This window comes from Nerophis ophidion, linkage group LG02 (genome assembly GCF_033978795.1).
Source record: "Nerophis ophidion isolate RoL-2023_Sa linkage group LG02, RoL_Noph_v1.0, whole genome shotgun sequence".
In the NCBI taxonomy this organism is placed as follows: domain Eukaryota; kingdom Metazoa; phylum Chordata; class Actinopteri; order Syngnathiformes; family Syngnathidae; genus Nerophis; species Nerophis ophidion.
Window position 1 is genome coordinate 20,777,891 of NC_084612.1, and position 12,614 is coordinate 20,790,504.

Here is a 12,614-nt window from a genome sequence, read left to right on the forward strand (position 1 = left end):
TGTGGACCAGTAAATAAAACATAACTTTTTTTTTAATTTGAGAAAAAAAAAAAATCACTAATGATGGGTTCGGTGAATGCGCATATGAAACTGGTGGGGTTCGGTACCTCCAACAAGGTTAAGAACCACTGCTCTAGGAAGCCTTAGCTGTCAGCCTTAGCATGTCCTGCACTATTCCAGGAATACGCAAATACTCTTAGAAGTAAAACCATTAGCCAGGCAGGCCGACAGATAAAGAGTGGCCATTGGAAAATTGAACGCCGTTAAACCTTAAGGTGGTTACGTCGAACTTAATAATCGTCATCTGCTTAAAATACCTGCAAGAAGCCACCGGCTTTGCAGTGATTACAAAGTTAAGGTTTGACTTTTGACACTTTTAAAACCAGGAAGATAATCTCTAAAGGAGTGCTTGTGTTTGTATAGAAACATTCAAACATTATTTGTGCATTTCACAGTTTTATTATCATAAATATACTTGATTGTATGTACATTATCTGACACATAAGACTTGTTTGTACAAAACCACTCTTTGTATGTGTATATACATGTTGCAATGTATACATTCAACACTGTTTGCAAGAAAACCCTGATAAAGGAGCACAGTTTACGGTGAACTGGTGCCTTAATGAACAACTCTTAGAGGTCCGTCTTGAAGCACATTGTGATTTCATGTCTTCAACATGGATGATGTCATGTGTACAAACCGGGGTTTGTGCTAAGAGTGCGAGATAGTGCAGATTTAATCACACGGATAACTTTTGCCTTTGTTTCCTATAAAACAATCAGATGGCCGCTTTTTGCTTTGTTGACGTGAAGCATGGTTTAGTTTAGCATGGGAGCGTGGGTAAGAATACTGTACAGTAGGCTACGTTTCTGCATGAGCTCTCCCAGTAATCCACTTGGATTACGTGTAGTTTGCATCATCCTGATGGCCGCACACTCTGCCTTGTACTTTTTTTCCCCCTTTCCTTTCTGCCCCCATTTCCAAAAATAAACACACCCCTCGACCCGAAAGACAGGTCTGCTTTATCTCACACTGTACCTGATGTCAATTATCACCACCTATACTTCTAAATGTTTAAAATCTAGTGCAAATACCTTCACAAAGCGTAACACTTGCTCCTCATCTCCCCTGTTTTTTTGGCTTTTACACCCGCTTTAAGGTGTCTTCTGCCGTTTTAAGGTCAAGGGGAGCAGTGCCCCTTTAGAGCCAGCAGAGGGTACTGTTTCTTTCCCAAAACACATCTTACTATCCTTAAAATGTTTTTATTGTAGTTTTCTTATTGGGTGTGGCTGGCCATTTTTTTCATTGTAGGGCACAATAAGTTCTGCCTCGCTACATCAGGCCGTAACCATAAAAACAAATCCAAGCGATTTTGACGACATTCCGTCAAAGGAGTGTTATGACCACACTGTAAGGAAAACTCGATAATTGGAGAATAAATCCCGTTCTTTACAGGACTACAGTTGTAGGTAAATGCCCCCCCTTTCCCAAAAATCGTAATTTACGAGAATTACTTTATGTGGTTTGGTATTAAACATTGAATAATAATAACATGATATTGCAAGTAAAAGGGTTTCACATTTTAAGATGACAAGAAATCACCAGTGTTTATTACACAAGACTAAAGTCATGTTTTAGCATAAATGTGCGTTACGAAAAGCATAGTTGGGGATTATATTTTAATATAAATAAAAGTAACAGCTTCAGCACAACTTGAGTAAGAGCTACGTTGACAAAATTGTTTGGGGGAAAAAATTGATCGTAAAATTCCGACTTTTTTCTCAGGAAAATAGTATTTTTCCTGTAAAAGTGTAGTATTTAGCTCTTTAAGGTTTTTAGTCTCTTAAGATTATGACTAGTCCTGCGTAACAATCTGACTTCAGTGTGGTAACACTTCTTTTAACATTACGACACTCACACGAGTTTTGTAGTATTATGACTAACCTTTTAGGCTAAATGTTGTTTTTTTTGGGGGGTTTTTTGGTAATATTGCAATTGTATTGTTTTCTTATTGCATTAATACCTATGTTGACTGAAATTTGTAATAATAATATTTCAGTTTTTTTCATTGTAATAACCATTTAGTCCTGTAACAGTACAACTCGTCTCAGCGCAGTGACTTTTATAACATCAAGACTTTTATGTGCCGCTTAATTTTCTAAAAAAAATACATCTTTCTTTGTCGTAATCATGCTATTAGACTTTCTCATTGTGATAACACTTCCATTGACTGAAAATTAAAAGAAAAACAATGAGTAGTAAAAATACGACTTTGTTACTGTGAAATTGTGTCCTACAATATCATGTTTATCTTTTGAAGCATTAGTTTTATAGGAGACTAAAGCTTTGTGGCGCATAACATTCCGACTTTAGTCTGGTAATATTTTCCGTAACATTTCGACACAAGTCTTGTAACCTATTAGGCCCAATATATGACTGAATGTTGTTCTTTTTTTGGGTAATATGGCAATTCTACTGTTTTTTGATTGTAAAATCACTTACGTTGACTAAAAATTGGAATGAAAATATTTCTTGTGAAAATGTTCTGTTTTTTTCATCGCAATGACCATTTAGTCCTGTAACAGTACAACTCGTCTCAGCGCAGTGATTTTCATGACATCAAGACTTTTACGTGTCACTTAATTTTCGAAAAAATTACAATGTTCTTTCTCGTAATCCTGCTATTAGACTTTCTCATTGTGATAACACTTCCCTTAACTGAAAATTGGAAGAAAAAAGAAAACAAGTTGTAAAAATAAGACTTTGTTACTGTAAAAATGTGTCCTACTATAACATGTTTCTCTTTTGAAGCATTAGATTTATAGGACACAAAAGCTTTGTGACGCATAACATTCCGACTTTAGTCTGGTAAAACTTTCCGTAACATTACGACACGAGTCTTCTGACATTATGACTCTTGTAACCTTTTAGACCCAATATGTCTTAATGCTTTCCTTTTTTGAAATATTGCAATTACACTGTTTTCTCATTTTAATAACACTTACGTTGACTGAAAATTGGAATAAAAATATTTATTGTGAAAATGTTCTGTTTTAACCATTTAGTCCTGTAACAGTACAACTCGCCGACACAGTGACTTTCATTACATCACGACTATTAAGTCGCAAAATATGACTTCATTTTCATAAAATTAACACAATCTTTCTTGTAATATTTGATATACACTGTTTTCTCACTGTAACAACACTTTGTGTAACAGTATGACAAGTCTCGCAGCACAGTGACTTGTGTAACATTACGACTTATGTCACAAAAATCTCGCTATTGCTCTCACTTTATACTTATAACATTATAAGACTTCTATCCTACTCCAAACTTTTTTCTCGCAACCTTTTTTTATTTTATTAAGTTGCTCAGTGGCTTTGTGGTTACAGTGTCCGCCCCCGTAGGTCGTGAGTTCAAACCCCGGCTGAGTCATACCAATGACTATGAAAACGAGACACATTACCTCCCTGCGTGGCACTCAGCATCAAGGGATGGAATTGGGGGTTAAATCACCAAAATGATTCCAGAGCGCGGCCACCGCTGCTGCTCACTGCTCCCTTCGCCTCCCAGGGAGTGGAACAAGGGGATGGGTCAAATGCAGAGGGTAATTTCACCACACCTAGTGTATGTGACTATCGTTGGGACTTTAATACTAACTTATTCTCACATCGTTTTTTCTTTATAATAATACAAAAATGTTATTTGTATTGTTCTACAGTACTTTTCTTTTCAGTGTGGCCATAATAAACAGTAATACTGATTCCTGTCATGTTTGTGCACTTTTTGCAAGTGAAATGTAAACAGAAAGCGGGTGCGTGAGCCAGTCAGAGCAGGTTTTGATTCTCAAACTGTGGTAAAGGCTCCATATAGTGCAGGGGTGTCAAGCGTACGGCTCGAGGGCCAGGTCGGGCCCACGAACAGGTTTTATCCAGCCCGCGGGATGAGTTTGCTCAGTATGAAAATTAACCTGAAATTTCTGAATGAAAGAAACTACTGTTCTAAATGTGGATGTCGCAATGGCAATTATCTGTATCTTTGTAGATGATGCTACATATGTACAAAATAAACCACGTTAGTACATCAGTGGAGGAAAATGAACGAACTACATAAATAACATACTGTTATTTAATTTTGATATTATGTTTTATCTTGATAGATTGAAAATGAACACCAATTATTTGACTGATTAACATTATTGCATACCGTATTTCCTTGAATTGCTGCAGGGCATATGGTATGCGCCTGCCTTGAATTACTGCCGGGTCAAACTCGCTTCCCAAAATAATTAGCGCATGCTTAGTATTAACGCCTGGTCAAACTCGTGACGTCACGAGTGACACTTCCCCTGTCATCATTTTCAAAATCCGAGGAGGCTGATTTCAATACCGGTAATTTGAAATCGCATAAAGGGAAGAAGATTAAGAGCTATTCAGTAGGATTTAAGGTCCAAGCTTACATCACACTCAAATGTTTACTGCATTCCTTTGGAAAGTGTCGGAATGAGAAGAGGTTTTAAAATAATTAGCGCATGCTTACTTTTACCGCATGCCTTTGGTAAGCGCAGGAGTGAGAAGAAGTTTTACATTAATTAGCGCCCCGGCGGCAATTCAAGGAAATACGGTATTTATATCTGTGTGTGGCATTGCATTACAAGCTTCTAATCGTATTCTACAGAATATGATGGACAGTGTCCAACTTCCAATAATCAAAAAAATGGTAAAAATATCCAAACTTCACGAGCTTAACTTCCGGAGAGTTTCCGGAAATTTACAGGAAACTTTCCACCCCTTTGCAACCCTAGCCGCCATTAGGATGTGCAGTGCTGTTTTTCAAATGGCCGTTAGTCTTGAACTACAGCAAGTATTTCAAAGGGTGAATCATATGAACATGTAGAATGCATTTAAAAAGACATGTTTGTTCTTGTTTCTCATGAGGATTGTGAATTATAAAAAAAAAAAGTGGGTTCCCTTTAAGGCTTTGTGGCACAACATGATGAGCCTCTACGGGAGCCACTCCCTGAGGTTGGAACCGCCCTTTTTCTGTTCTTTTCAGAGGTGGTATAGAACCGAATATGATTCATTAATATCATGGTACTATACTATACCGTACAATCCTAGTGAGAAACATGATTTATAATCTAGAATCAACTTTTAAGAGCTCTGAGGCGAGAAAGCAGCTCACCAGCACTCCGGCGGCAATTCAAGGAAATACGGTAATATAAATAATGCTAAATAAAGTATTAACTACAATATTCATGTGTAAAAAAAACATTATGATTTGTACATTTTCAAAATGTGCTTGTTCTATCTTTTTAAACAAAGAAACCAATCTGAAGTTGTCTTTATTTATAAGTTATCGTGCCGTGATTTTACCAGTTGGGAGTAGTTTTTTTCCCCCCATGTGGCCCCCGATCTAAAATGAGTTTGACACCCCTGATCTAGTGGTATGTCAAACAATCCCTTGGTAAAAAGTACAGTGTTTTATTTACCTACATTCAAACACAGTGTTACTGTTCAAACCGTGCGTAACGTTACAGCGGTCAAACAAAAACCTCCGCCTTGTCTTTGATGAATACTCAGGCCTACTACGCTACCGTAATTTAATGTTTTGTCATTCTGGTGGTACTTGGGAGAGTTTTTTTTTTTAGGTGGTGGAAAAAAAAAAAAAAAGTTAGCGAACCATCGAAGCGCTGATCACGTAACCTACCTACCCTACCACTCTTTCAGGACATGTTGATGACCAGATATCCCAGCACCACGGCCACGGTGACAATGACAAAGAACACCACCACGGCGCAGATGGACGCCAAGCCGGTGTCCCTGCCACCTCCCCCGTCCTCGTCCTTGGGTTCCTCCTCGCAGATGGAGATGACGCCCACGGAGGAATTCCCCACACTCATGTTGGACTTGAGCTCGGCGCCCGCCTCCTGCTTGGCTTCCACGGCCCACGGCGCCACCTGCACCTTCATCTCCATCTCCTCCATCATCTGGCTGACCTGGCAGATCTCCGCCTGCAGGTCGCGCAGGTCGGCGGTGTCGATGTTGCTGTCGGCCTCGTACTTCATGTTCTGCACGCTCATGGCGCGCGCCGCCACCGGGCCGGTGCTGCCCGTCATGCCCGTCTGGATGAGGTGCCGCGTGGGCACCTTGAGCGGGAAGTCCTGGCCTATCTCCAGGGAGCGCTTCATGTCCACCTCCAGCAGGTCCATGCTGCTGGAGAAGAGCACCCACAGGCGCTCGTACTCGGCGCGGTCCTCCTTGCTGAGGCTCTTGTCCTTCAGCACCGAGGTGAGCTTAGTCCGGTTGGCCGCGGCCAGCTCCTGCGCCTTCTTGCGGGTCCTCTTCAGCTCCTCCCGCAAGTTCTGCGAGTCCGAAGTGCTGCCCAGCGCCACGACCAGGTGCCGGTAGCAGGCCGTCACTTTGTTCAGCGCGTCCAGCATAGTTTTACACTCCTCTTTGCCCATGGCCGCCTCTTCCTCTTCTTCCTCCACGAGAATATGACCAGCGAGAGAGAAATGGCGAGCTCCCCGACGGATGACTTGTCGGCTATGTGAGTACAAATTCCTTCCTCTCCATGCTTTAACCCCTTTCTCCTTTTACGATGTTTTTTTTTAAATATATTATTATTATTATTTTATATATCGTAGAGGAATATCATCACTCAGCTACAGGTGGTGAAGCCAAAAAATAAAAATAAAAAAGTCAAAAAATAATAAACGGAGAAAATGAGAGGAAAAAGAGGTCCATCCCTCCTCGTCTATTTTCGTGTATCCGTCGGGTGTTGCTTAATTGTCCCTAAAGCGCCTTCACCGCTCACGTGTGCGCGCATAAGTGGCGCGCCCGGTGGCAGGCTGCAAAGGGGCGGGGCGAAACTCGGCGATTGGCTTTCGTAGTTGCTTGTCATGTTGTGCCACAAAGCCTTAAAGGGAAACCACTTTTTTTTTTTTTATTGAATAACCACCATCCATCCATCCATTTTATACCGCTTGTCCCTTTTGGGGTCACGGGGGGTCGCTGGACCCTATCTCAGCTGCATTCACGCGAAAGGCGGTGTACACCCTGGACAAGTCGCCACCTCTACCATGAATTGATTAACGTGGACCCCGATTTAAAGGCCTACTGAAACCCACTACTACCCACCACGCAGTCTGATAGTTTATATATCAATGATGAAATATTAACATTGCAACACGTGCCGATACGGCCTTTTTAGTTTACTAAATTGCAATTTTAAATTTCCTGGGTCTTGAAAACTTTGTGTAATGATGACGTGTACGCAAGACGTCACGGGTTTTTAGGAAGTATGAGCGCTGCGCACACACACAGCTAAAAGTCGTCTGCTTTAACCGCATTATTAAACAGTATTTTGGAGATCTGTGTTGCTGAATCTTTTGCAATTTGTTCAATTAATATTGGAGAAGTCAAAGTAGAAAGATGGAGTTGGGAAGCTTTAGCCTTTAACCACACAAACACACGGTGATTCCTTGTTTAAAATTCCTGGAGGTGAAACTTTACTATGGATCAAAGCGCGGTCAAGCGAACATGAATCACGACGGAATGTCAACCAGCAGGTTTCGGTGAGAAAATTGTGGTTAAAAAGTCGCTTCTTACCGGAGAAAAGCTGAGCTTGTGCCGTCCATAGCTGCCGTATTCTTGGGATGTAACTCAGTATTCTTCTTCCTCCAAACACGACGAGTTGAGTTTATACCAAATAGTTCTATTTTGGTTTCATCTGACCACATGACATTCTCCCAATCCTCTGCTGTGTCAGCCATGTATCCATTTTGGTATAAACTCAACTCGTCGAGTTTGGAGGAAGAAAAATGCTGATTTGGATCCCAAGGACACCATACCTACTGTGAAGCATGGGGGTGGAAACACCATGCTTTGGAGCTGTTTTTCTGCTAAGGGCACAGGACGATTGATCCGTGTTAGGGAAAGAATGAATGGGGGCATGTGTCGTGAGATTTTGAGCCAAAACCTCCTTCCATCAGTGAGAGCTTTGAATGGTTGACCAAATACTTATTTTCCACCATAATTTACAAATAAATTCTTGAAAATTCCTACAATGTGAATTCCTGGATTTTTTTTTCACATTCTGTCTCTCACAGTTGAAGTGTACCTATGATGAAAATTACAGACCTCTGTCATCATTTTAAGTGGGAGAACTTGCACAATCGGTGGCTGACTAAATACTTCTTTGCCCCACTGTATGTACGTGTATTTAAAGTTCCGGGCACTCCATGCAATTATTCAAAGCATTTTTATTTATTTATTGAATCAATCAACATAACTTATTAATTGTTGTAGCCACAAAAATGAGTAAAGGAACAAATAAAGAGAAAAAGTAAAGATAAATCCGTCAGTGTTGAAACTCTACAAAAACTTCATCCATCCAAGACCCAGTCAATGTTTTGGCAAACTGACAATAACTGAGACAGTGTATTTAAATCAAAACATATTTTTGCCGTAAAACCGAATCATACAAAAACCGAGGTACCACTGTATTAAAAAGTGAAAAAAAAAACTGCCTCTAACTGTGGATAAGATGCTTGCTGGTACATCCAGCCAGGGAGTAAAGGCCACTTTGTTTCCACTACATTGCTGGGATAAATGTCTTGTTTACCTGTGCGGCTCTACCTGCTGTGTTGAGAGGTGACATGCAGGCTGTGCGGCTTCTGCCACACTGCTTTGCTCTTTTTGCATTATTGAAGCGGATGGTGCCTAATGATCCGCTGACAGCGGTATAACACTAATAGACTTAAGCACAGAGAGAAAGAGCTTCAGGAAGTAATGGAATGGGGAGCCTGGGGTCTATGTCAGTGCCATGTAAACAAAGCACAGCGCTAGAATCAAGTCCTATTTGATTGTGCGGCTGACCAGGATGACTTAATAGGTCAGATGTTTTTTGTTTCTGTTAGGATCTCGGCAGCATCGTTCCTTTTGAATGTGTTTCCATGGCAACTTGTAACCTCCCGCTGATGTGATTTTACCAAAGTATTGAACACAAATTGTTTATTGAAGTGTACATTTGACATTGTAGAGATGAAAATGTTTAGTTGTGCGTCCCGGCTCCTAATTTGCAGCCTGTCGACTGAAAGCAATCGTCGACGCTGATGGAAAGAGATAGCGTGTTAGATTGAAGTACAGGGGATGAGTCAGATTGTAGGTCGATTGCTCTCAGACGGATCGCATCAGTGTGATTTCCTTTGCAGAGGCCCGTTATGGTTTGCTCTTACATGGACGGGAAGTGCAAGATATTGCTGTTGCCTGTTGGGACGTGTAAATATTTACATTGTGATTTGTCTCTTTTTAAAATGTAGTCCAGCAGCACATGTAGTCCCACACTCTCAAAAGTAGTTTTTTGATGGATTTTAAAGATGATTAAAAAAAATACTGTTAAAATGGTAGTCACCGTTGTAGCCTTCAAAGTACAGATGTCCAATAATGGCTTTTTTGCCGATATTCCGATATTGTCGAACTCTTAATTACCGATTATGATATCAACCAATACCGATATATACAGTTGTGGAATTAACACATTATTATGCTAATTTTGTTGTGATGCCCCGCTGGATGCATTAAACAATGTAACAAGGTTTTCCAAAATAAATAATCTCAAGTTATTGAAAAAAATGCCAACATGGCACTGCCATATTTATTATTGAAGTCACAAAGTGCATATTTTTTTCAAAACAGCAGCTTGGAATTTGGGACATGCTCTCCCTGAGAGAGCAAGAGGAGGTTGAAGTGGGCGGGGTTGAGGTGGGGGGGGGGGGAATAGAGGGTAGCGGGGATTGATTGATTGATTGATTGATCGATTGATTGATTGAATGATTGATTGATTGATTGAAGCTTTTATTAGTAGATTGCACAGGGGGGGTGTATATTGTAGCGTCCCGGAAGAATTTGTGCTGCAAGGGGTTCTGGGTATTTGTTCTGTTGTGTTTATGTTGTGTTACGGTGCGGATGTTCTCCCGAAATGTGTTTGTCATTCTTGTTTGGTGTGGTTTCAGAGTGTGGTGCATATTTATAACAGTGTTAAAGTTGTTTATACGGCCACCCTCAGTGTGACTTGTATGGCTGCTGACAATGGAGCCTATGGGAGCTGCGCAATTCCGCCTATAAAGCCCTTAGAAAACATCCAAACATTTCTATTGGGGTTTGATATACACTATGTAAGTATATATGTAATGTAGTAACAGGCACATTTATAAAAACATTTAATATTTACATATTTTTTTAGAATTTTAAGCATAAGCGGAGCATTCATTTAAAAAACGCATCACTTTTTTTTAATGATCATTATTGATTTTTGCTCACTGCAGACTCCATGAAAGCCAACAAACATAATATAACATCACTTACTGTACTGTGTCTGCTCTCATTAAGATGCCGACTGCTAAGATGTTCATATATTCCCATTTGGGTGAAAAATGTCTCATAATCCTCACAAAGAAAGTGGAGCGTGTGGGGGGACCAAGTGTCTTCTTGTGTCGTTCTCGCCATTTCCGAGTCCTAAATCGCTGTCAAAGTGTACCAATTTGTGAGAATACCTACTCAGACGTCTTCTGTTCAGGTGAGATGCATGATTTTTGATGTAGAATAAACTTTCAGGAAGCAGGGAAACGAGGAAACAGCAGACCATTTAATGATGTAAACATAAGGACACACAGTAGTGATCACGGTGCTGCAATAAATAGTTTTTCCTGTTAGCGATTATGATAACAATATCGCTAATACTTGGGTAATATTCAAGTCACAAAATGTAAATGGAGTATTGTTGGTGCTTTTTGAATGGTTATTAATTGCAGTGGTTCTCAAATGGGGGTACGCGTACCCCTGGGGGTACTTGAAGGTATGCCAAGGGGTACGTGAGATTTTATTAAAATATTCAACAAAAAAAAGCATCCATTCAAAAATCCTTTATAATTATATTTATTGAATAATTCTTCAACAAAATATGAATGTGAGTTCATAAACTGTGAAAAAGAAATGCAACAATGCAATATTCAGTGTTGAGAGCTAGTTTTTTTGTGGACATGTTCCATAAATATTGATGTTAAAGATTTCTTTTTTTGTGAAGAAATGTTTAGAATGAAGTTCATGAATCTAGATGGATCTCTATTACAATCCCCAAAGAGGACACTTTAAGTTGATGATTACTTCTATGTGTAGACAACTTTATTTAGAATTGAATCACTTGTTTATTTTTCAACAAGTTTTTATCCATCCATCCATTTTCTATTGCTTATTCCCTTTGGGGTAGCGAGGGGCGCTGGTGCTTATCTCAGCTACAATCGGGCGGAAGGCGGTGTACACCCTGGACAAGTCGCCACCTCATCAAGTTTTTAGTTATTTCATAACAGTGCAAAATATTGCTCATTTGTAGTGGTCTTTCTTGAACTATTTGGTGGAAGTAAAAGAAAAAAGATATAAAAATAACAAGTTTTTAGTTATTTTTATATCTTTTTTTCCAAATAATTCAAGAAAGACCACCACAAAGGAGCACATTTTTTGTACTGTTATACAGTTTAATAAATCAGAAACTGATGACACAGTGCTGTCTTTTACTTCATCTCTTTTTTTCAATTGTAAATACTTTGCTCTGATTAGGGCAGGGGTAGGGAACCTATGGCTATAGAGCCAGATGTGGCTCTTTTGATGACTACATATGGCTCTCAGATAATTATATTTATATAGCGCTTTTCTCTAGTGACTCAAAACGCTTTACAAAGTTACACCCAATATCTAAGTTACATCTAAACCAGTGTGGGTAGCACTGCGGGTAGGTGGGTAAAGTGTCTTGCCCAAGGACACAACGGCAGTGACGAGGATGCAGAAGCGGGAATCGAACCTGGAACCCTCACGTTGCTAGCACAGCCACTCTACCAACCGAGCTATGCCGAGTAACCGTGTAATACTCTTCCATATCAGTAGGTGGCAGTCGGTAGCTAATTGCTTTGTAGATGTGGGAAACAGCAGGAGGCAGGGTGCAGGTAAAAACGTGTCTAATGCTTAAACCAGGGGTAGGGAACCTATGGCTCTAGAGCCAGATGACTGCATATGGCTCTCAAATAAATCTTAGCTGACATTGCTTAACACGATAAATAATTAATAAATCCGCTGGTAATCACAGTTTCAAAAATAACGTTCAAATTATAAAACATTCTCATGCATTTTAAGCCAACCATCCGTTTTCTACCGCACCTGTTCAAGATGTTGCATTAATGGTAAGAAGTATTATATGTATTATTGGTTAACTTTTATAATAACAATGTTGTTAAAAAGAATAAGAGACTTATTATACTCTACAAATATTGGTCATACTTAAAAATGCACGAATTTAGTTGTATTCAGTGTTGAAAAATGTTATATGGCTCTTACGGAAATACATTGTGAAATATTTGGCTTTCATGGCTCTCTCAGCCAAAAAGGTTCCCGACCCCTGGATTAGGGGGTACTTGAATTAAAAAAATGTTCACGGGGGTACATCACTGAAAAAAGGTTGAGAACCACTGATTTATTGGCTTTAATGAACGAAATAGAATATTTCCTTTTGGCTCCGCTGTAGGCCGACCTCTATATACGTTTATTTAATATTT

The 12,614-nt window shown here is 39.8% G+C and overlaps 1 protein-coding gene across 1 annotated transcript; it reads right to left on the minus strand.

Moving 5' to 3' along the window:
- Positions 1-68: 68 nt before the first annotated feature.
- On the minus strand, positions 69-6,816 carry si:ch73-167i17.6 (regulator of G-protein signaling 9-binding protein). Its single transcript, XM_061878808.1, has one exon. The coding sequence runs from the start codon at positions 6,471-6,473 to the stop codon at positions 5,733-5,735; it is 741 nt and encodes a 246-aa protein (XP_061734792.1). The 5' UTR covers positions 6,474-6,816; the 3' UTR covers positions 69-5,732.
- Positions 6,817-12,614: the final 5,798 nt, after the last annotated feature.

Excerpts from the sequence above, each read along its gene's own strand:
- si:ch73-167i17.6 (XM_061878808.1), bottom strand. The coding sequence starts at position 6,473 with ATGGGCAAAGAGGAGTGTAAAACTATGCTGGACGCGCTGAACAAAGTG.